Source organism: Tupaia chinensis, unplaced genomic scaffold, assembly GCF_000334495.1.
Source record: "Tupaia chinensis unplaced genomic scaffold, TupChi_1.0 Scaffold000294_5, whole genome shotgun sequence".
NCBI lineage: Eukaryota > Metazoa > Chordata > Mammalia > Scandentia > Tupaiidae > Tupaia > Tupaia belangeri.
In genome coordinates this window covers 1011313-1035947 of record NW_006159782.1, presented here as the reverse complement: position 1 = coordinate 1035947, position 24635 = coordinate 1011313, and the positions used below count along the sequence as shown (strand labels likewise).

Sequence of the window (24635 nt, the reverse complement as noted above, 5' to 3'; positions counted from 1 at the left end):
ATTGTGGCATGGCCATCTCCCCTGGGTGGGGGGGATTTCTCACTTTCTTTCTGTCTCTGTCTTTCTGGTGAGTGCACGTGCAGTATAGCAAAAACCTTTCCAAAAAAAAAAAAATTAACCATCTAGCAGGTGGCATGGTGGTTAAGGTGTTGAACCCCACATAGTCAATTCTGCAGTTCAAGTTCCAGACTGGCAGCTTGAAAAACATTTCAGGCACTTGTACGTGCATGTCTAAAATCCTGAGAGGAGAAAGGAGAAGGGATTGGGGCATAACCATCCCCCATGGGGTTGATTTCTTGCTTCCCCTCTCTTTCTTTGGAAAATGCATGTGCCCTATGGCAAGTAAATAAATAAATAAAAGTAAAATCTTGGTGCCAGCAAGTGATATGTGGTTAGAGCACTGGACTCCCACGTGGCTGACCATGGTTTGAGTCCCAGACCTGTAAGCTTGCTTTCTCACTTTCCCCCTCTCTCTGGTCAAATTAAAAAAATAATAATAAATAAAGTTAAATAATTTAAAAAATAAAAATCTAAGAGAATTAAAACAGGATAAAATAACTATATTTCTATATTTTCCCAAAACAAAAAAGAAAGTGAAGGAATAGCTTTGTTTTACATTTTTGATGTTGGCTTAAAAGACAGGTGTATTCTCACCTGTTCACGCATTCAGTCTTTTGTACTATTGCATGTCATATAGTCTATGAGAAATTCCACTGTACGCTTGGAGGAAAATAAGAGTAAAAAGGGCCAAGAACATTGTGATATTATATGAAAATAATTTTGATCTCATGGCCCTCTGGAAAAGGACTTGGGCATCCTCAAGGATCCCCAGACGGCACTCTGAGAATTGCTGACCTAGCTAGTAACCTCTGAGCGTTCACTGGGGCCAGAAGTTCTGAGGCTGCTATATCTTGTACAGTGATTCAGAGAGAAATAAGACATTGCATTGCGGTAGGGAATTTAGAAGAATGAACATGTAAGTGGTTATGCTATGCAGAGTAAGAAGGGAAATTTGGAAAGGTTTTCTTACAGGAAGAAATGAATTAGGCTTAAGACAATGGGTAACTTTTGGACCAGAGAAGATGGGAGGCTTATCCTAAGGAGGTAGATATTAGAGGAATGAGTTTGTGGGTGTAATCAGAGTGTTAGAAGGGAAATTGAAGGAGTTGAGAGCCTGCTTAGCTAGGTTGAGATCAGTGCCTTAAAGAGATTGAATTCAAGCAAATGAAAATCTGTCAGGTGAAAGGGAATTACTGAGACTTTAGAAGTAGCTCCTTTAGCTCATTATTATATAAGATGAATTGGTGAAGGAAAAAAAAAAAAGAGGCTTGGGCCAGTCTGTGGCCTAGTATCTAAGGTTCCTTATGGCTGACAACCTGATTTGAGTCCTAGCCCAGTAGCTTGAAAAATATTTTGAGCACACGGGAATCTGACAGGATGGAGAGAGAGAGGAAAAGGGATTGCAACGTGACGGTTTTCAATAGGGGATACTTTCTCCTCACTGTCCCTCTCTCTTTGTCTTTAGTGAGAGCACACATCTGGCAAAAAAAAAAAAAAAAAAGCGAGACATAGCATTGGTTAGAAATGATTAAGAGATGCAACTTTTGAGACCAGCAGATGGAGTAATGGTTACATCACTGGACTTCCATGTGGTTGATGGTGATTTGAGTCCCAGTCCAGTGGCTTAAAACTCATCCTGGGTAGGTGGCAGTGGTTAAGGGTGCTGGACTCCCATATGGTGGACTATGGTTCAAATCCCAAACCTGGCGGCTTGCTTTCTCACTTTCTCTCTCATGCTGTCCCTCTCTGGTCAAATTTGAAAGTAAATAAATAAATGGATAAATAAAGTTAAATAAGATAATTCTTTTTTTTTTTTGGAGAGGTTTTTGCTATAGGGCGTGCAGGTGCTAGCCAAACAGAGAGACAGAGAGACAGAAAGCGAGAAATCACACACCCCCCAGGGGGGATGGCCATGCTGCAATCCCTTCTCCTCCATCCTCTTCTTGGGATCTTGGGCACGCACGCACACGCACCCAGAGTGAGTTTAAGCCACTGGGTCCGGGATGCGAGCCGCGGTCGACTACATGGGAGTCCAGCGACATAGCCATTACACTAACTGCTGGTCCCGATAATTCTTAAAACAACAAAACAAAACAAACCTGGGACCAGCAGGTGATATGGAGGTTAAGGTGCTGGACACTGCCACATGGCCGACCACAGTTCAAGTCCTGGACCTGGTGGCTTGCTTTCTCACTTTTCTCTCTCTCTCTGTGTGTCTCTTTCTGGTTTAATTAAAATAAATGAATGAATAAGTAAAATTAAATATTTTTTTTTAAAAAAAGAAAGAAAGAAACTTAGGCCAGGTGTGTGTGTATGCATTTCCAAAATCCCAAGAGGAGAAAGGAGGAGAAGGGGTTGTAGCATAGTCATCCCCCTTGGGGGGTGATTTCTTACTTTCTGTCTCTGTCTTTCTCTTTCAAGTGAGTGCATGCGCCCTATAGCAAAAATTCTCTCTTAAGAAGAGATACAACTTTCGGGGCCAGCAGGTGCACAGGTGGTTAAAGCACTGGTCTTCAACATTGTTGACTGTGGCTTGAGTCCTAGACCTAGTGGCTTGAAGCTCACGCCAAGTGCGTGTGCATGCATGCCCAAAATTTCAGGAGGAGAATGGAGAAGATTGTGGCATGGCCATCCCTCCTGGGGGACGATTTTCACTTTGCCTCATTCTCTCTCTCTCGCTCTCGCTCTCCCTCTCTCAGTCTCTCTCTGGTGAGTGCACATACCCTATGGCAAAAACCTAAAAAAAAAATTCAAAAACAAAAATCAAAAAATAGATGCAACTTTTGAGGCCATCCAGGTGGTGTGGTGGTTGGGACAGCTGGATCCCACTTGACCAACTACATGGTTTGAGCCTGCAGCTTGAAAAATATGCCAGGTACGAAAAACACACCAGGCATGTGTGTGTGTGCCCAAAGTCCCAAGAGGAGAGTGGAGGAGAAGGGAATGCAGTGTGCCCATCTCCTTAGGGGATGCTTTTTCACTTTCCTTTCTGTGTCTCCATGCCCTGTAGGAAATAAAAGATTTTTCTTAAAAAAAAAAAAAATAGAGATGCAATTTTTATATTTTTTTCAAGCACTTTCTTTTTTTTAATTTTCTTTTTTAAAGTGATTTTTGCTATGGAGCACATATGCTCACTGGAAAGACAGAGAGAGAGAAAGCAAGAAATCACCCCCAGGAAGTATGGCCATGCCAAAGTCCCTTCTATTCTCTTCTCAGGCTTTTGGGCATGCATACAAACACACCTGGCATGGATTTCAAGCTGCCAGGTCTGGGACTTGAACTGTGGACCAGAGCCTTAACCACCATGCCACCAGCTGGCTCTTTGACCACTTTCTTAATCTCGTCTCTAACCAATCAATTGTAGTCAGTCATACCCACATTCCTGTCCCATCCTCAGTACTCACCCCTTTTTAGATCTAACTTTTGTTACTGTTCTGGACATTTCCACATCTGCCACCCAGTTTTCTTTAGAGGGAGGTAATTTGTAAAGAGTTATGCCTACATTGAATGGAGGCATGTGTTTTCTCAATTTACCTCTGTGCAGCTCTCCAATATTACTCTCCAGTCTGTTGAAGTGGGAAGAGCCTTAGGCAAGACCTGCTTAGAGAGTTAGATTTGAGTCCTTGGGAAAGTCTCTAAGCCTCAGTTTTCCATTTCCAAAATAGTGAAAATAATATATATTTTTGCTTATTTCACCAACTCGTTAGGCTTAAATGAGCTGGTGGACAAAAGAGTGATTGTGAAGAGTAAAACACTATGTAAATATAGTGTATTATGAATCTGAGCTCATGTATTTCTTCTGTATGAATACATGGGATGATCTACCTAGTATCATTTTATAATTATATTTGAAAATTTCAGTTGTTTGGGTTCAGAATGGTTGAGTCTTGGTTGCTATTAATTTTTGTTTGTTTGTTTGCTCCAAGTTGGTGCGCAAGAAGCACATGTTGTCCTGCTTCCGAGATGCCTTTGTAAGGCACACCTCCCTGGTCACACAGCTGGTGGCTCAAGACCAGAGAGTCTGCATCCACTTCATAAGCATCCTTTTTGGTGAGATTAAAAGGGAAATTTAGAGACCCGCAGATGGCATGGTGTTTAAGGCACCGGACACCCACATAGTCGGCCATGGTTCAAGTCCTGGACCCAGCATCTTGAAACTCACACCAGGCACGTGTGTGTGTGTACCCAAAATCCCGAGAGGAGAACAGAGAATAGGGGATTGCAGCGTGGCCATCCCCACCTTCCTAAGGAGGGTGGTTTTTCATTTTCTGTCTCTGTGTCTCTGGCAAGTGCCCATGCCCTATTGTAGAAATATTTCTGGAAAATAAAATAAAAGAAAATTTAGCATGAGTTTTGCATGTGTAGCATGTAGTATGTTTGCTTTGTAAGAGACTTGAAATGGTCTTGGAAAAATGACTTAGACTTCTTTTTTTTTTTTTTTTCCGAGAGACTTTTTGTGCTATAGGGTGCCTGCACTCACTGGAGAGCCAGAGAGAGCCAGAGAGGGAGGAAGTGAGAAATCAGCCCCCAAGGAATATGGTCATGCTGCATTCTCTTCTCAGGATTTTGGGCATGAACGCACATGCACCCGATGTGAGTTTCAAGCTTCCAGGTCCAGGACTCAAACCATTGTTGGTCATGTGGAAGTCCAGCACCTTAACTACTATGCCACCTGCTGGCCCTGACTTATAGTATATTGTAACAGTTTACTGGGGCCAGTAGATGGCATAGTGGTTAAGGTGCTGGATTCCCACATAGCTAGCTGCAGTTCAAGTCCCAGACCCAGTGACTTGAAAAATCACAACAAATAAATAAATAAATTTTAAAAACTCAGGTTATTAGCAAATTGTTTTCTCATGATGTAGAAATGGCTCCCTTTTCTAAGATGCATGATGCATTTTATGGCAATTGGCTTTACTAGAACTTGAGAGGTTAGTGGGGTATGAATATGAGAAATGCTTGATCATTCAAAGAGTTCAGTCTATATGGTCATTGGACCATTAGGAAGCCCAGAACTGAGTCTGCTGGTCTGGGTGTGACCTTGATCAAATTGCTTCCCCTCTTCTGTTCCTTATTTTTTTTCATGAATAAAGTGAGATGGATTAAATTTTATCTGAGATTTTCTTTTAATATGATTATAATGTCCAATGGAATGAACTCTTTTGGGGAAGAGGGCAGCTAACTTGTGTTGGATGTTTTTCTTATAATTACCAAGAGAGTCCTTTAGGGGATATAGGATAATCTTTAAGGCTCAGGGAGGTCATAGCTAACAAATGGCTAGTCTGTCATAGACTCCGGAGCACACAGTATTTCTGCTATGCCACTTTGACAGTCCTTTTTTTGTTTTGAGAGATTTTTGCTATAAGGCATGTTTGCTCGCTGGAGAGAGAGAGAGAAAGCAAGAGATCACCCCTCAGGGGGATGACCACACTGCAATCCTTTCTCCTCCATTCTTCTCTTGAGATCTTGGGCATGCACATACATGTGCCTGGTGTGATGCACACATATGAGCCTCCGGGTCCAGGATTGAAACCTTGGTCATCCACTTGGAAATCCAGCCACACAATCATTATGCCATTTGCTGGTCCTTTGATAGTTGTTTTTAAAGTGGGGGTGAGTTATTGAAAGTCTAGATGTTTGATAGTGAGGGTAGAATTTACATGGGACATTGCTTAAAACTCCTATTAGTCTTAGAATTCATGAGTTCTTTTTTTTTTTTAAAGAGAGTAGGTTAACCACTCTTTTATCTCCCTCTACTCCAAGGACTATTAAGAAGTGTAGAAGACGAGAGTGTAACAGAGCTCTGTATTGAAGGTAAGGTGAAACTTTGTACACCTAGCATTTGAAGCTGGTAGACAGAAAGTGAGAAATCACTCCCGAGGAAGGATGGCCCAACACAATCTCTTCTCCTCTATTCTCCTCTCAGGATTTTGGGCATGCATGCACACATACACCCAATGTGAGTTTTAAGCGGCTGAGTCTGGGACTTGAACCATGATCAGCCATGTGGGAATCTATTGCCATAACCGCTACATCACCTGCTGACCCCCTGTCTGCCTTTTTTTTTGGGGGGGGGTCTCCTGAAATTTTCCTTTAACTTTTGTTATTGAACATAGAAGCAGTAAGAGGTGCTCCAGAGAATATCTGGTTCCAGCCATGTCCTCCCTGTCTTTGTTAGCAACAATAGTATTACACTCCTGGATATTGGAATCAATCATTCCAGGTAGTAGAATAAACCATTTTTTGCCTATTGACTCAATGGCATGAGGAGCTCAAAATGATCAGATGATAATTATAACTTTTTAAAAAAGTTTATTTATTTATTCCATGAATGAGATAGACATTAGGATAGTACCCCAGCAGGGTCCTGATACCATGACCCACCCTCAGCTTTAGTTAGCCTTGGATCATGGGTAGACTTGTGCCTGGCATACTCTGGGAGGTCTCTAGACAAGAACCTGGACCTTTGCATGTGGGTTTGCTTCATAGAGCATCATGTTTTATCACTATGCCACAGTCAGACCACACGGCTTCTAATTCAATGAAACCATTACGTGTCTTCTAATGGAAACCTTATTCCCTGAGGATCTTTAAACCAGCAGAGCTCAAACTTGTGGAGATAGGATATGTTATAGGCTGAATTGTATCTTCTCCCTCCCCAAATCCATATATTAAGTCCCTAGTCCCCCAATACCATAATGTTAGTACATTTGGAAATAGAGTCTTTAAAAAATGTGATTAAGTTAAATGAGATGGTCCTAATCCAATCTGATTGGTGTTCTTATAAGAAGAGGAAATTTGAACATATAGGGAGACTCTAGGGAGACAGGTATATAAAGGAAGGACCATGTGAGGACACAGTGAGAAGACAGCCATCTGTAAGCCAAGAAGAAAGACCTCAGAGAAAACAATCTGCAGACACCTTGATCTTGGACTTTTAGCCTCCAGAACTATAAGAAAATGAACCTCTAATGTTTAAGCTACCTGGACTGTAGCATTTTATTCTATAAGTCATAGCAAGCTAATACAGGATAGAGAAATTTTACAAGTGGATTATTAAGTGTAATAGTAAGAAGAATGACTCTTACTTAACCTCTTGATTCCCTGACCCATGCATTCTGCTTTGGGAAAGATAATACCTTAGGTTGCTCACTGATTCAAGATGTATATATACAACAGTAAGATAGAACCCCATTCTTTCAGAAGGATGTCTTCCAAATGTTACTGTAACTGAGTCTTCATAGGCCATTCCACTTTGTTTTAGGCCTGTTGGTTCTGGGTGATAGTGTATAGAATAAGATCAATGCGCCCATTGCTTGCTTGTGTGTGCACTTGTCTTGCTGTGGAATGAATTTCTGTCCTAAGTGTTATGTGGAATACCACGATACCAAGGCAGTCTGTCAATATACAAATGTGTTGCTGGCAGGGCCGCTAGGTGGAGTGGTGGTTTAGATGCTGAACTGCCACATGGCTGACCACGGCTTTAGACCTAGACCTAGTGGCTCGCTTTCTCACTTTTCCACTCTCTCTCCCGTGAGCATGTGTGCACTGTAGAACATTAAATAATAATAATAAATACATAAAAATAAATATATTTTTTAAAAAATGTGTTGCTGGCAAAAGCATTATGGTTTGGGAAGACAAATCCACATTCAGAATATGTCTGTTCCAATGAGGACAAATCTCTGCCCCTGCATGATGGAAGGGGAACAGTGAAATCCACCTGCTAGCCTATGACTGATTGGTCCCAGTCAGTTAGGAAACAGTGCCATATTGAGGGGCTTAGTGTTAGTCTCCGCTGTTGGCGGCTTAGGCACTCAGTAGTAGCAGGAATAAATTCAGTCTTGATGAGGGGAAGTCCATGTTGTTGAGCTGTAGCATAGCCTCCAACTCTGCCACCATGGCCACTCTATACATGGGCCCATTGAATAAACACAGGTATCTGGAGAAAGAGATAGATTGACAGACACAAAAAAGAATTGTTTTGTTCACCTGATTGTGATAACCTCCTCTGTAGTAGATGCTCTATAGGTAGCATTCACATGAGACCCAACTATCTTCACATTCTGTGTCCATTTTAAAAGGTCCATCCTCTGGGACCAGCAGATGGTGTAATGGTTATATTGCTGGACTCCCACATAGTTGACTGTGGTTTGAATCCCAAACCCAGTGGCTTAAAACTCATGCCAGGTGCATGCGTGTACATGCCTGAAATCCCAAGAGGAGAATGAAAGAGAAGGGATTGCGATGTGCCCATCCCCCAAGGGGGTGATTTCTCATTTTCTGTCTCTGTCTCTCTGGTGAATGTATGCTCCTTATAGCAAAAATCTCTCAAAAATGTGTAATAAGCAGCATATAATGAAATATAAACATGTTTAAATGTAAAAATATATGTTTATATTTCTTTTTTTAAAAAGGTTAATTAAATTAATCATTTTAAATTTGAGTAGAGAGAGACAGAGAAAGGGAAAATAAGAAAGCAAGCCACCAGGTTGGGACTCAAACCACGTTCAATTATATAGGAGTCCAGCACCCCAACCCAACCATCACACCACCAGCCTGCTCATTTATATATATGTATATGTATTTTTTTTTAGAGTTTTTTGCTATAGGGCGCATAAGCTCACCATAAAGACTGAGAGATACAGAGAGGCAGAAAGTGAGAAATTACCCCCCCAGGGGGATGGCCATGCCACAATCCCTTCTCCTCCATTCTCCTCTTGGGATCTTGGGCACGCATGCACACGTGCCTGGTGTGAGTTTAAGCCACCGGGTCTGGGACTTGAACCACAGTTGATGACATGGGAGTCCAGTGACATAGCCATTATGCTATCTGCTGATCTCCCATTTATATATCTTTACATTTAAAAATATAAAGATGCTTGGTCTCACTTTCCCCATGGAGATTCTGATTCAGTTGGTCTGGGGTAAGACTTTTTTTAAAGCTTCCTTGGACCAGCCTCATGGTCTGGCAGTTAAGGGAATTAGATCCCACTTGACTGACTGTGACTTGAGTCTTAGCCCTCATGGCTTGAAAAACACATCAGTTGCATGTGCATGTGTGCCCAAAGTCCTGATGGGATAGAGAAATGGAGAAGAGGTTGCAGTGTGACCATACTCCTACTGGGGAATGCTTTTTCCTTCACTCTCTGGAGAGTGTATCTGCCTTCTGGCAATTAAAAAAAAAGAAAGAAAGAAAAGCTTCCTAGGCAATTCTTGTGTGCTGTGTGAGTTGAGAATCACTGAAAACATCAAACAATGAAGTCAGAAATTCTTTAGTTACGATGTGCACACACAGTTTATGGGAGATATAGAAAAGACCAATACTGGTTAATACAAGCAAATCCTTGCCCTGCATTGACTTTGAGCAGAAGGACTATCAAAGGTGAATTCTGGTTCAGGCTGTTTTATGGTTAGTAATGCTGTTGTGTTTACTTAGTCCTTGTCCAGCTTACAATACAGCTGAAGCTGGAGCAGACTGTCCGTTGCTTGCTGGATGAATGCCACAAAGAGGTTAGTAAGTAACTGTGGGTTATTGAACTCTTCAGATGTCAGAACTGGGCCACCCCTTCTTGGAATAGACGGGAAGGTTTAACCTCCAAAAGGAAAAGGGGCTTGCCTGAGGTCACCGAGTTAGAGGCAGAGCTGGAGCTGGGCCAGAGCTTTTGATCTTCCTGTTTCAAGTACTCTACAGCTTCCTTCCTTGCCATTGGTTTCCCAAATGCTGCTTTCATGGGATAAAGTTTCGTCTTTCTAGTATAATCATTCATAGTCCATTATCTATGTCTTTCTAAATATAATTCAGATTTCATTGATGAATTTATCAAGGAAAAAATGTTCATTATGTCTTGGTTTGGTGTTTTTATTTGGTTTTAAATTGTATATATTGTACTGAAGGCTTTTTTTTTTTTGAGAGAGATTTTTATGGCTATAGGGTACACACACTCACTGGAGAGACAGAGATAGAGAGACAGGAAATGAGAAATTACCCCCCTGCAGGATGGCTATGCTGTAATTCCTTCGCCTCCTGGGATCTTGGGCACGCACACACGAACCCAGTGCGTTTCAAGCCATCAGGTCTGGGACGCAAACTGCAGTTGGGCATGTGGGAGTCTAGCACTCCAACCACTGTGCAACCTGCCAGCCCCCTTAAGGTCTTTTTTTTTTTTAAATGCATAATTAAAAAAAACTTATTTTATTTTATTTATGTATTTTAATTTGACCAGAGGGGGACAGAATGAGAGAGAGAGAGAGAGAAAGAAAAAGTGAGAAAGCAAGCTGCCAGGTCCAGGACTCGAGCCATGGTCAGCCATTGGAGTCCAGCATCCTTAACCAGCATACTACCTGCCACCCCTGACAAGGCTTTTATTACCATTTTAAAAAGCATTTGCTTTTACCAGCATCTAGCATTGTATGGATAGCATCGTATGGATATTAACCTGCTTTCTTCATTGTAGTCTAAGATATCAAACAGTGTCCTTTGTATTATGTTTGAGAAATAGTATCAGAATCACTTTTTATTTTATAGAAGGCACAAAGATGTTTAACATAGGTCCTGTAGGTGGCGTGGAGGTTAAGGTGGTTGTTTTCCACTTGCCTGACTGCACAGTTTGAGTCCCAGACCTTGTGGCTTAAAAAACAAGTCAGGCACATATGTGCACATGCCCAAAATCCCAAGAGGAAAATGGAGGAGAAGGGTTGCAGTGTGGCTATCACTCTGGGAGGGTGGTTTCTCACTTTCCCTCCCTCTCTGACTGTCTCTCTCTAGCCTCTGGCAAGCACACATGCCCTATAGCAAAAACAAAAAACAAAAGGTAAGGTAAATGTATTATCATTACAAGCAATGTTTAATACCATTACAAGCAATGTTTAATTATCAATTATATTTAAATTAGATTATTATACTTATTTTACACGTGATTAAAATTCAGACTGAAGTTTTAACTCTGTGTATCAGTACTTAACATCATGATGCCACTTAGCATCTACTGAATACGTTTACACACTAGATACTGTGTTAAGTGCTTTATCTACAATATTTCATTCAGTCCACCAACAACCCTGTGGGATTGGTACTATTATTATTTCTCAGAGATGTTAAGTCTTGCCCAAAAGTAGTACAGCCAGTCAGAAGAAAAGGTTAAGTATATACTATTGACTATACCTGTAAAGCATCAAGCATAGTGCCTAGCACATTGAATGTTTAATAATGATGATAATGACAGTTTTTTTGCACTGAATCAGTGTTCCGTCTTTATAATGTTCCCAATTTTCACCCTCTAGTTTTAATTATTTTAGGAATCAAAGAATGCTAATTAAAATAAATTTTTTTTGAGGCTGGCAGGTGGCTGGTGGTTAAGGCTCTGGACTCCCACATGGCTAACCGTGTTTTAAGTCTCAGATCTGGTGGCTTGTTTTCTTACTTTTCCCTTCTCTCTCTCTCTGGTCAAATTAAAAAATAATAATGGGGTCAGCAGGTGGCATGGTGGTTAAGGCACTGGACTCTCACATGGCTGATCATAGTTTGAGTACTGGACCTGGCAGCTTGCATTCTCTCTCTGGTCAAATTAAAGAATAATAATAAAATTAAAAATGAATTGCCGGGGTCTAGCCTCGGTGGGGGTGGGTTGACTCGTTAGAGGCAATGTTGGAAAAGAAGAAGACTAAGGCCTCAGTGCCTTTTTTATGAACGTCTTTAGCTGGACACCCCCAGAGATTGCTCTCTGAGGAGTGACAACTGCTAGGAATTATCGTGCCTTTTTATTGAAAATGCTTTACATGCAAGTAAATGGGTGAGGGGCTATGTGTTTTAATTATTAGCTCATAAAGTTTTAACAATAGGGAGCATAAGTTCCATTTAGGGTTGGATTACGGGTGGGTCTAGTGCAGTTTCGCAATTGTTCATTTGATGTAGGTGTCTTTATGGAATGCAGTTTTGGGAAAGCAGTTCCAGCAAGCAGAGATAATTATCAGCTGATGCGGCACATGCGGCGTGGCAGCCATCTTGTGATTACCGAGAATGGTGCTGAGAAAAGAAAATTTTAAGTATAGATATTAGTTCTTATGGATTTCAATAAAGAATGGTACTTATATAGTTTTATAGGGATTTAAAACTTAATTTAAGGAATCCTAATATATTTATTTATTTTACTTGGAGAGGGCGAGGATGTCCTAGGCCAGTTTTGGCCTAATCCTATTTTATGTAAAGAAAAGATTATCTTTAAGCTTATGTTAAATGTATCTTGAAGGGCCTTTTTTTTTTTTTTTTGAGAGGTTTTCGCTATAGGGCATGTGCGCTCGCCAGACAGACAGAGACATAGAGACAGAAAGCGAGAAATCACCCCCAGGGGGGATGGTCACACCGCAATCCCTTCTCCTCCATTCTCTCAGGATCTTGGGCACGCACGCACACGTGCCCAGCGTGAGTTTTAAGCCACCAGGTCCGGGATGCGAACCGTGGTTGACTACGTGGGAATCCAGCGACATAGCCATTACACTAACTGCTGGTTATCTTACCACACACTCAAGATGTATGAGGGAGCTATGTAATTCTTTTATAGTAGTATATTAGGGAGTTAGAGGGGGGTCGCTTCCCAGCAAGGCTACCACAGTTTCTGGAGCAAATAGCAAGCGGCCTTGCTGACATGCTAATTTGACCTAAGTTTTATTCCTAGTTTGGAGGTGGGGGGGTACACAGCAGCGGCCTTGCCAACGTGCTGACCCAACCTAAGTGGTACTTAAAGGTCAAAAGCTCAAAACAGATCCTGGGGCCCTACTGGGTCAGACTCCTCCAATGAATAATTCTAAAAAAAATAAAGATTGCTGCCAGCAGGTGGTGTGGTGATTGGGGGTCCTGGACTCCCACATGACTGACAGTGGTTTGAGCCCATGACCTGGTGACTTTCTCTCTCTCTCTCTCTCACTCTCTCTCTCTGTCTCTCTCTCACCCTGTCCCTCTCTGGTCAAATTAAAATGGGTAAATAAAGTTAAATAAAATAATTCTTTAAAACAAAAAGAATTTAATATTTTTTTCCTTTAATTTGTTATAGGGTACATGAACTTGCTGAAGAGAAAGAGACAAAAAGAGATAGAAAGTGAGAAAGCACCGCGCAAGGGGGAGATAGCTACACCACAATCCCTTCTCTTTCATGCCCATCTTGGAATTTTGTGTATGAATGCACATGTGCCCAGCTTGTTTTACAAGCCTCTGGGTCTGGGACTCAGACAGCACAATTGGCCATGTGAGATCCAGTGCCTTAACTACCATGTCACTGACTGGCCCCAAAATATGCTAATTTTAATTTAGTTTAACAAACATGTACTGAGCTAGATATTAAGGACTCTGAAAGGAATTTGACTCAGCTCTTTTACTTGGAGTTCCCAATCAGATGGGGGACCTGGACACTTAGCTAAAGCAGCTGATTGCTGATTATGATGGGAAACATACATAGAACAGCAATACAGGCATTGGTGAGAGTAAGGTATAATCAGTTTTGGCGGGAAATCTATCCTGATCTTAAGTAACAGAGTAGAGTGTGTTCACTTTCTGTAGCTGTGTAACATGCCCTCCATGCGAAGCAGCTTGGCCACCCTGACCCTTCTTGGCAAGTTGGTGGATGCCATCCCTGCTCTGGCAGACGAGCTGGTAAAGGAGCACGGTGAGTGACTGGTGAAGAGTTGCCACTGCCCTTTTGTCTGTTTTGATCATGCTGTCATCTGGGTGTTCACTCACTGTGTATCCTTGGGGAGTCTTTGCTTTCCTTCTCTGGCCTTCACTTTTCCTTTCTTCAGAATGTGCTCTATGTTGGTCAGTTTGAAATTGTTTCTTGACTGTTCTTAGCCTGTTTCCATTCATTTTTTAACACAGCTAATTAAGTACCTACATGAACTTTTTTAGATGGAGGAATTAGTTCTGGAATATAGAAGCACTGTTTCCTATCAATGAAATGCAAATAAATATCCCACAGAGGATTTACCCAAGGGCAAATTACTTAACTTCTCTAAGCTTTGTTTTTCTCTTTTTATTAATCACCCAGAAAGCATTTATTATGGGGGTTGCACAACATTGTCATTTTTAACCCACTGGGGATAATAGCTTGTAGTTTCGTATAGTGTGAGATTTCCCCTGGCTCCCTGGTATCTTCTGGACAGGCAACATGATGGAGCATCTGTTGAGAGGCTTGGTGTACCCCAATGAGGGGGTGCAAGCTTCTGTCTGTTACCTCTATGGGAAGCTGTACTCCTCACCAGTGGCAGCTGAGATGCTTTCAGGTCATTTCCGGGAGAAGCTATGTTCCCTTTTCCTTTCCACCTTGGATGGTGCCCAGACAAAGGAGCTACAGATCAACTGTTTGGGTAAGTCATGAGGCTGAAAAGAAAAGGATGAGTGGGGCCGGCAAGTGGCGTGGTGGTTAAGGGCATTGGACACCCACATGGCTGGCCGCAGTTCAAGTCTTGGACCTGGTGGCTTGCTTTCTCACTTGGTCAAATTAAAAAACAAATAAATAAAGTTAAATAAAGTAATTTAGAAAAAGAAAAGGGAGAGTGAGCTTTGGGATCTTGCTTGAAGATTAGAGATATTGGCTGCTTTAGTAGTAGAAAAGTTTGCTGCTTTGCAAAGGGTAGAAACCATGAGTTTGGGAGACCAGATGCAGACTATGTGAAAGTTGTCTAGAGTTGGTGTGGCATCTTAAGAATGTTGCCTTTGGGGAACCAGAAGTGGTGCAGTGGTAAAGCAACTGGACTCCCATGGTACAGTGCCAGGTTCACATCCTGAGGCCTCTTCTGTGTGTACTGGGTACATATGATACAGGCTGACTGAGGCCTGGGGTAAATTGTGACATGAAACTCTGTTGGGGTGCTTATTTTTCTCCCTCTCTCATGGAATAAATAAATAAATAAACATTTTTTAAAAAAAGAAATATTGCCTTTAGAAAGAAAAGAGGAAAGAAAGTTGGACAGCAATTTTTCTGCCCCAATTTTTACTACTGTTCTGGTGTATCCTGTACTTGCTGCCAAGTTAATTTTCACACTGCACAGCTCACATCCTCTCACTTTTTTAGTCAGAAAATCTTCCATGGCTCTCTGTGGCTTCCAGGGTAAAGCCCAGGTTTCTTGGCCAGTTATTCTAGAATCTTTTGGAGCCTTAATATAACCTTTCAGACTTTTCTCCTGATCCTTCTTTACATAAATACACAAGGTCTATTTCAAATGCTTCTGAGCAGGGAGCTTTCATATTTTGGACAGAATGGACAGTCACTGTGATCGGTGACCAGGTGAGGGCCTTTACTGGAGCAGGAGCTTTAGGAAACTGCATAGTTTATGGGTAGCAGCAGCTTCTATTCATGATCTGGGCCAAGAGCTCTGTTATAAACAGTTCAGCTGCACATAATGTGTATTCATTCTGTACTATGTCTTGTGCTAGGCTCTAGGATCATAAAGATGATCAGACCCAAGCTCTGTCCTGGGTAAGCTCCCGTCTACTGTGGAAGACAGACAAAGACAATTAAAGTATAATACGTTGAGTTCTATCATGGAGGTGCATAATGGATGAGGTCCTAAAGTTTGAGTAGGAAATTGAGGAAGGGAAAGGAAGAAGGCAGAAACATGGACGTGAAGGTATGAAGCAGTCTATATATGTGGTAACCTAGAGCAGGGCAGTATTGGAGTTAGAGCATATCAGGGCTAAAAGAGGCAAGCGTAGACACTAGGGTCAATCCTTGGGTAGTCTCAGAGCAAGTCTGGGCATGGCAGAGGGAAATTACAGTTGGTGACATGGGAATTCCGTGTCTATGTGGTTTTAATTGTGTGTACATGCATGCATATGGACGTGCACTGGGGAATACTTTAGACAGGGTCTTGCTGCATTGTGATCCTCCTGCCTCAGACTCCCAAGGAGCCGGGACTTTAGATGCTCACTGTTGTGACCTGTTTTGGGGTTGGGCTAGGAATCAACCTGGGCCTCCCACATGGCCTCAGCCAGACAAACAGCAGCAGCCAATGCAAACAGTGTTGCTAATGCAAAACTGGGCTTGGAATTCCATTTTAAATGCCACCTGTTCTCTGGAGTTTTTGCTTACTGCCTATTCCACCAAGCCAGGTGTGTGGCTATATCCTTTGAGCCTTTCAAATGCTCTGTGGCATATATTTTACTATATATCATCTTATTTATTTATCCTTAATATCCAAGATTGGTATAGGCTTTTTATGACCTAACTGACCTCTCCAGCCTCATGTCTCATGTGTCCTTATGTCCTAATCTTACCCAAAGCTCACTCTTACTAAATCAAAAGCATCTTTAGGGACACATCCCACTCTCTTGCCTTTGTACATTCTTCTCTGTCCAGAAGTTGGCTTCCTGTCCAATTTCTCATCCTTCAAGATTTGATTCAAATGTCTTCTCTTTCCAGAAGGCTTCTCTGAGTCCCCAGACTGGATTAGCTACTTCATCTGATTACCCACAGTCTTCTGAGTTTTTCTTTTCACATTAGTTAGTATTAATATTTAATATTCTGACATGCAGTGTTTATGTTAGTTAAATTATGCATTATTTAGAATACTTTGGTGGCTTCCTGTGACATCCAACATAAGGACCAGAGTTTTTGTTCGGTTTTGTTTTTAGTTTGCTATTAGGCGCATATGCGCACCAGAGAGAGACAGAGAGAGAGTGAAAAAGCAGCTACCAGGAGGGATGACCACACCATAATTTCTTCTCCACTTTCCTCTCGGGATTTTGGGCACACATACAGCCAGTGTGTTTCAAGCTGCTGGGTCTAGGCCTTGAACTGCACAGTTGGCCAGGTGGGATCCAGCCTTCTTAACCATGCCACCTGGCTGGCCCAGGCCCAGAATTCTTAACATAACTTCTTTCATAGTATGACTAATTCTTAAACATGACTTCTGGACTTTTCTCTTTTCCTTCAACCACCCCAGCTTTCTCTCAGCTCCTAGAATGTTGTTTCTTCTACCTTCATCTAGTTTCACCTGTTTATCTGTTAGGTTCAGCTTAACTGACACTGGTGGAGAGGAGGCTTTAGTGCTCCCCCACACTAGTTTAGATCCTCTTGTGTGTACTCACATATTTGGCTATTCCTCATTTGTTTCATTTTTCACAATTATAAGTGATCATTTGTGTGACTTATTATTTGAAGTCAGGGTCTCACTATATCATGATCACCCTGCTTCAGCCTCGCAGGTCGCTGGACTGCAGGTGCACACCACCACACTAGCCTTTAGGTTGGACTAGGAGCAGAACCCAGGTCCTCATGTGGTCTCATCTTGCAGAGCACAGTGTTATGGTAGCATGTGCCACTACATTCTGGGTCATTGAGTGACTTATTTTATGTCTGTCTTCCCTGGAGGGATATATGGCCCATTTGTCAGCATAAATACTTACTGAGTTCCTGCTCTGTGTCAAGAACCGTGCCAGGTGATATGGTGAAACTGACATTATCTCTTCTTTCACTAAACCTATAGTTTAGTAGAGTGATTGGGGCTCTGTTTGTGTTGCTTATCGTGGAATCTTTATGTTCTTAAGCCTAGCACTTAGTAGGTTCTCTCTAGATCCTAGTGGAAGGGATCTGGGTTTCTGAAAGCAAACTGATACCTAAGGATTCTAACCATTTTTCATGTCTATGGAGATACTTCTCAACTCCTTTCTTTCCTAGGTTTGCTGAGGCAGCTGCTGAAGTATGATCTATTTGTGTCTGTGATCATGAACAAGTCGGCACTGGCAGAAAGTGCTGAGAGTGTTGAGGGTCCAGCAGGAGGGACTTCACTGCCTTTGGTGCTCAAAAAGGTAGCTGCCTTGTGATTCCTGGTCTCTAGGTTCAATAAGGTGGGAACTCAAGTACTTCCTGGGCCTTTTCTTCATCCTATCTAGATATTTTCAGAAGTATTGCTCATTCTACCTAGAATTTCCAGAAGTATTTTCTCACTGGCCAAAACAATATGTGTTAGGAGACACAAAATAAGTTTCTTTTCAATTGTGAATTCTTTCTCTTTTTTTGGAGAGGTTTTTGCTATAGGGCACATGTGCTCTCCAGAAAGAGAGACAGAAAGCAAGAAATCATCCCCCAGGGGAAATGGCCACACCGCAATCCCTTCTCCTCCATTCTCCTCTCGGGATCTTGGGCACACATGCATGTACACCTGGCGTGAGTTTAAGCCATCGGGTCCAGGACTTGAATCATGGTCGACTACATGGGAGTCTAGCAACATAACCACTTTGCCAGTTGCTGGTCCTCAATTGTGAATTCTTGTCTTTGTATCTTCCCCTTTACATCTGTGCTGCCTGAAAATGAAGAATACATACAGTAACAGAAATAAAGTAATCTCAGTTCTATTAGGGGTAAGATTTTTGACTTGGTGCTGAAAGCCCTCTTTATCTGTGCCCCACTTATCCTTCAGCCTCACTTACACCTCATAGCCCAGCGTTCTAGCCATATGCAACTTCTCCTGGACCCTGCATATGCCAGGCTGTTCTCTGTGTCTGTGAGGATGCTCTTACCTCTGCCTGTAGATCTGATTCAGCCTTCAGGCCTCTAGAGCTCCCTTGTCACTTAGCTCCTTTACACAGGAAGTGGTTCGAGGTTCCAATCTTCATTGATATGTGGAGACTGTTCTTGCATTTGCTATTGGGGATGACCAAGATTTTATTTCACAATGGCAATCAGCAGAATTGAGACTAGGGGAGGTGAACTGAGGTTCTTGTCCTTGGGTATAAAATTTAAGGAGAGGTGTTAGAAAATTCAATAATTAGGTCAGCCTGTGGCATGGTGGTTAAAGTGGCTAAATCCCACATGGCCAACTGCTCTTTTCGAGTGTCACACTTGGTGATTTGAAAAACACACCAGGTGGATATACATGCGTGCCCAAAATCCCAAGAAAAGAAGGAATTGTAGTGTAATCATCCCCCATGCGGGGTGCTTTCTCACTTTCCCTCTCTTTCTCTGGTGAGTGCACAAACCCTGTAGCAAATTTAAACAAAAGACAAGAACAAAAACTCAGTAATTAAGATAAAAAAGGCCAGCTGGTGGCTTGGTGGTTAAAGCAACTGGATCCCACAGACTGACTGTGTAGTTTGAGTCCCAGACCTGGCAGCTGGGACTGAAAAACATGTTGGCATGTGTCCATGCATGCCCCAAATTTTGAGAGAACAAAGGAGAAAGGATTGGGTATGGTCATTTCTCCCCCCTCCCCCACTGAAGGATGCTCTCTCTCCAGTGAGTGCATGTGTCCTATAGCAATTTTTAAAAAATAAAAAAGAAAGACCTGGAAGCTTATGACTCACACTGGGTGTGTGTGTGTGTGTGTGTGTGCCCAAAATCCAGAGAGGAGAATGTAGAAGGGATTGGAGCATGGCCATCCCCCGAGAGGGGTGATTTCTCACTTTCTGTCTTTCTGTCTCTCTCTATCTCTCTGGTGAGCACTCGTACCCTATAGCAAAAATCTCTCTTAAAATTTTTTTTTTTTTTTCCTATAGGGCACATTCACTTGCTGAGAGAGAAAAAATGAAAAGGCCCCCTTCCCACCTCTTCCCCATAGGGGATAGATTTACTTGCAATCTCCTTTCTTTCACTTCTCCTTTCAGGATTTTTAGCATGTATGCAAATGTGCTGGTATGTTTTTCAAGTCACTGGGTCCAGGACTCAAACTGCACAGTTGGTTATGTGGAATCCAGCTGCCTTCACCATCATGCCATTGGGTGGCCTGGCTATGACTTATTGCAGAGAAAGGGCACAAAGCAAAATCAGCAAATGACGAAGGCACATGGGCAAAGTCCAAGTAAACCAAGCATAAGTTTTCAGAGTCCTCTTCTACTGGGGTAATGAGTTACCATATGTAAAAAGTTGCATACGGGCAAAGTTTGTTAGAATCTCTACACCACCTGCTGGCCCCTAGTTTTGCCCAGTGTTCCTAGTGGCATCTGGTTGGTCATGTAGGCAACTTCTGCCTAACACATACTCATAGTCTGTTCCTTCTAACAGACTCTTAGGAGGAAAGCAGATATTCAGCATAAACTACACTGTACAAATTGTTTAGTCCCAATGAGCTGTTCTCATTAGTTCTAAGAATGGTAGGAACCCTCTCGAAATCCAATTTCCCAGCCTGGTGGTAAGGAGGATGGATCCCATATGACAAATTGAGGTTTGAATACTAGCCCTGACAGCTTTAAAAACACACTGAAAGCATGTACATGTATGCCCAGGAGGCAAAGATGGAGGAGAAGGTATTATGACATGACTACATCCCATTAGGGGGTATTTTCTTCTCTCTCTCTCTGTCTCTCTCTCTGCATACCTGCTCTCTGGCAATTGAAAACATTTGCAACTGTAAGTAGGGGGAAAAAAAGGAAAAAAATAAATCTGAGTTTCCAAAACTAGACAAAGATCAGTCTTGCAGACAGGGCTTTTGTTTTGTTTTGTTTTGTTTTTTGAGAGATTTGTAGTAAAGAACACGTGTGCTCACCAAAGAGACAGAGAGACAGGAAGTGAGAAATCACTCCCTCAGGGAGGTAGGGGGAGATGGCCAAGCTGCAATCCTCTCTCCTCTATTCTTATGTTAGGATTTTGGGCACATACCAACATGTGCCCCCCATGAGTTTCAAGCCAACAGGTCCAGGACTCAAACCACAGTCAACCTTGTGGTAGTTCAGTGCCCTAACCACTACACCACCTGCTGGCCCCTAGGCCCAGGTCTACTCTATTGGCTCTTTCTGTATACTCAGTGAAGATTCGTAGTGGAATCTTCCCTTGTTTTGTTTTGTTTTGTTTTTGAGAGGTTTTTACTATAGGGTGCGTGCGCTTGCCAGAAAGACAGAGAGAGACAGACAGAAAGCGAGAAATCACCCCCCAGGGGGGATGGCCATGCCACAATCCCTTCTCCTCCATTCTCCTCTTGGGATCTTGGACATGAACGCAAACACGCCAGACATGAGTTTAAGCCGCCGGGTTTGGGACTCAAACCAGAGTTGACTACATGGGAATCCAATGACATAGCCATTATGCCAACTGCTGATCCCAGAACCTTCCCTTGTTATGTTGCAGTTTTGGTGCAAATATCAAAACCAGATGAGGGCTGTGAAAGTACTTTTGTCGATTAAGACCTGAGGACTTATTGCTGGTGATTTTAGTGCTCTTTGTGTGCCACTGGTAGATTTTGTATTGTGTTTTTCTCACCTGCTGCTGTTCACAGAAACTCCTTTCTGCAACCATAGCTCTTCTCCTTGGGTGCCATCCTCATGTCTCACACTGTGTAGTACTGTGTAATGCTAGAGGGCTCAATATATTAGGCACCTGCCTTGAGGCACTCAGGCCAAGTCCTCTGGTCTTATCAGTGGTGTGACTAGAGTGTTTTCTGCTGTCTGTTTCTCCAGCTTCTCCTCTCTAGAGATGAAACTCTGCAGGTAGCCAGTGCTCACTGTGTAACTGCGGTGCTGGTCCACTCCCCAGCCAAGCATGCTCCGGCTTTTATTCATGCTGACATCCCAGGTAAGGAAATCCTTCTAACATCCTTCTCTGAGGACCTCAGAAGGATTGGAGACCTGAGGGCCACAGATGTGGCAGCAGTCCTGTCAGGGGATCTTTGATAATTTGGAGGTATGGGGTGGAGACAGGTTCAGTTGTACATGACAGACTCTAGGAAGTGGCCTCCTAATGTCTGAATCCTTGCTAAAGATTCTTTGTATGTTGGGAACCAGCAGTTAGCGTAATGGCTATGTCGCTGGACTCCCACGTAGTCGACCGTGGTTCGTGTCCCGGACCCGGTGGCTTAAAACTCATGCTGGGCGCGTGTGCGTGCGTGCCCAAGATCTCGAGAGGAGAATGGAGAAGGGATTGCGGCGTGACCATCCCCCCGGGGGGTGATTTCTTGCTTTCTGTCTCTATGTCTCTCTCTGTCTGGCGAGCGCACGCGCCCTATAGCAAAAAACCTCTCCAAAAAAAAAAAAAGAAAAGATTCTTTGTATGTCCTTGAACAATTTGTTACTGATCTTTGCCATTTATTTGACCATCTAGGAATAAAATCTAGTGTGGGGTGGTAGAAACCTGCTGATCAGGAAGGCAAGGAGAACTAATGTTTATTTTCTTTTTTCTTTTTTTTTTTTTGGAGAGGTTTTCGCTATAGGGTATGTGAATTCTCTCTGGCATATGTGCCTGGTGTGAGTTTAAGCCACCGGGTCCAGGACTCAAACCGTGGTCTACTACATGGGAGTCCAGTGACATAGCCATTATACCAACTGCTGGTACCAGGAACTAACATTTCTTGAGGACCTTTTAGAAGTCAGAAATATGTCCTGAGGTGCTTTGCACATGTTACCGTATTTAGGTCCTAATCTTCGCTGTTTTCTAGATAAGGAAGTTGAGGTTTAGAGAACGGAAATAACTGGTTCAAATTGACAAGGCTAGTTATTGGCAGAGATGGGATATGAAATAAGTCTCTCTGGCTCTAAAAACTCTTTCTCTGCATCCTGAAAATCAGTTCCATTCCTACCTCTGCCAATCATGGTACCTCTCTCTGGGCTGCAGTTTCCCTATCTGTTAAAGAAAAGTTGGGAACCAGCAGTTAGCGTAATGGCTATGTCGCTGGACTCCCACGTAGTTGACCGCGGTTCACGTCCCAGACCCGGTGGCTTAAAACTCACGCCAGGCTCATGTGCGTGCGTGCCCAAGATCCCGAGAGGAGAATGGAGGAGAAGAGATTCCGGCGTGACCATTCCCCCTGGGGGGTGATTTCTCGCTTTCTGTCTCTCTCTCTCTCTCTGTCTGGCGAGCAAAAGCGAAAACCCTCAAAAAAAAAAAAAAAAAAAAAGAAAAGAAAAGAAAAGTTAGACCACAATCCTGAGGGCACTTTTCAGGTTTATCTGTGAATTAATTATCATGTTTTATAGAAAGAGTATGTGAATAGATGAAGTAACAGGAATAAGAGGCTGAAGAAAACCCATTAGTTAAGGTATCAAGATCACCCAGGTATCATTTATTATTTGCTCTTCCTTTCCCCTGGCAGAGTTCCTCTTTGAGCACCTTTCCTCTTCCAGTGAAGTGCTCATCTGGTCTAGCTGCAACTGCTTGATACTCCTGGCAGAGGAGCCACTCTTCTTCTCCAAGTGCCACACAGTGTATGGTTGGTAGTGGGGGTCCTGGATTAGTCCTGGGTCAGGTGGATGCAAGTTCAAGTTGGGTAGCAGCAGCAGTGATAGGGGTTAGCCTTCACTGTGGAGGAGAGTATGAGTCTGGACATTTCCATTAGCCCAAACTCATTACTAGATTCTATATGCAAACATTGCTGTCCCGACAGTTTTGCTGTTCACTGATTGGCTGAAGTACATATGTTCAGACCTTCTTCAAGGGAAGCTGCAAAATGAGTTCCTGCTGCATGTTAACAGCTGCTCTAAACAATATTACTGCACTAGATATCTGTCCATCCAGTTAGTCCCTAAGTTTTGCTGATTTATTCTTTCTCCACCCTCCAATTGCCAGAGGGAAATAGAGAGATGAAGACAGAGGAGAAAGAACTTCCCAATGATGCTTGGCCAGTCTACAATCCTTTTTCCTCTATTTCTCCATCTTATTGGAATTTTGGGCATGCGTGCACAGGAGACCTGATGTGTTTTTCAAGCCACTAGGGCCAGGATTTAAACTACATTTGGTCATGTGGGATACATTTCCCTTTACCACGAGACTATGGGACCAGCCTGCTGATTTATCCTTTTAAAGTTTATTGTAACTTTCCCTTTCTTTTCTTTCTTAGTGATACTCTCCTTATCTGGGACTTTTTATATCTCATCCGGATTTTTCAGAGGGGGCACATCAATCATTCATTTTATGTTTTATATTCCTAGTCTATGCCAGAGACCTAAAGATGTTTATGTATCTATAGATATACATATATATCTATGTCCATGCCATAGTCCTTGCCCTCAGGAAGGGGAGAGAAATACAGCTACAATCTGATTGGACCTCTGCTAGAGGGAAGCACGGGAGCTGTAGAAGCTGCGGCTGAGTGGATCAGGGAATGCTTCCTGGGGTGTGGATTTTCAACCTGATTCTTTTTTTTTTTTTTCCCTTCATTTTATTTTACAAACCCTTGTGTTGAGGGCTGTCTTAATAGATTGCAGCAAGGGAGCTGCTCTGATAAGTAGGAAACCCTCACCCAGAAGCAGGTTGTTTACGAATGGTTTAGCACCAGGTTTCCCCATGAACATGTGTTATTTGATGGGTGAGGGAGCAGCCCCCTTTCTGGCCACATCCTTGTTCCCAAGACTAAGGGCTTTGTCTGGGGACCCGAGTCCCCTTCGAGGCCAATGGAGGCCAACCGAGGCTCTACCAGCTGCCATATTGTTGGACCTGGGCGGGATTCTGACTTAGAAGCATTGTCATAATCCTACAAATGGTGGGTTTGCCTCATTGACTCCTCAGCCAATCAACCTGATTCTTGAAGGAAGAATTAGGGAGTGCCAAGTGCAGAAAATGTGGCTGGTCAGTCGGTGTCACTGAATACCTCAGGAGCCAGGGCTGTGCTATGGCTTATGCTGGGTGCTGGGGAAACAGAGATGAATCAGATAAAGGCCTGCCCTC

At 42.8% G+C, this 24635-nt stretch overlaps 1 protein-coding gene across 1 annotated transcript in view; it reads left to right on the top strand.

Annotated features, from left to right (window-relative positions):
* MEI1 (meiotic double-stranded break formation protein 1) overlaps window positions 1-24635 on the top strand; it is a 96872-nt gene that overhangs the window by 1664 nt on the left and 70573 nt on the right. The window contains exons 2-9 of the mRNA XM_006150720.1: window positions 3987-4110; window positions 5824-5874; window positions 9500-9573; window positions 13613-13718; window positions 14212-14415; window positions 17727-17857; window positions 21437-21551; window positions 23065-23181. Of these exons, the coding sequence (XP_006150782.1) occupies window positions 3987-4110; window positions 5824-5874; window positions 9500-9573; window positions 13613-13718; window positions 14212-14415; window positions 17727-17857; window positions 21437-21551; window positions 23065-23181 (922 nt within the window). The remainder of the gene's footprint in view (window positions 1-3986; window positions 4111-5823; window positions 5875-9499; window positions 9574-13612; window positions 13719-14211; window positions 14416-17726; window positions 17858-21436; window positions 21552-23064; window positions 23182-24635) is intronic.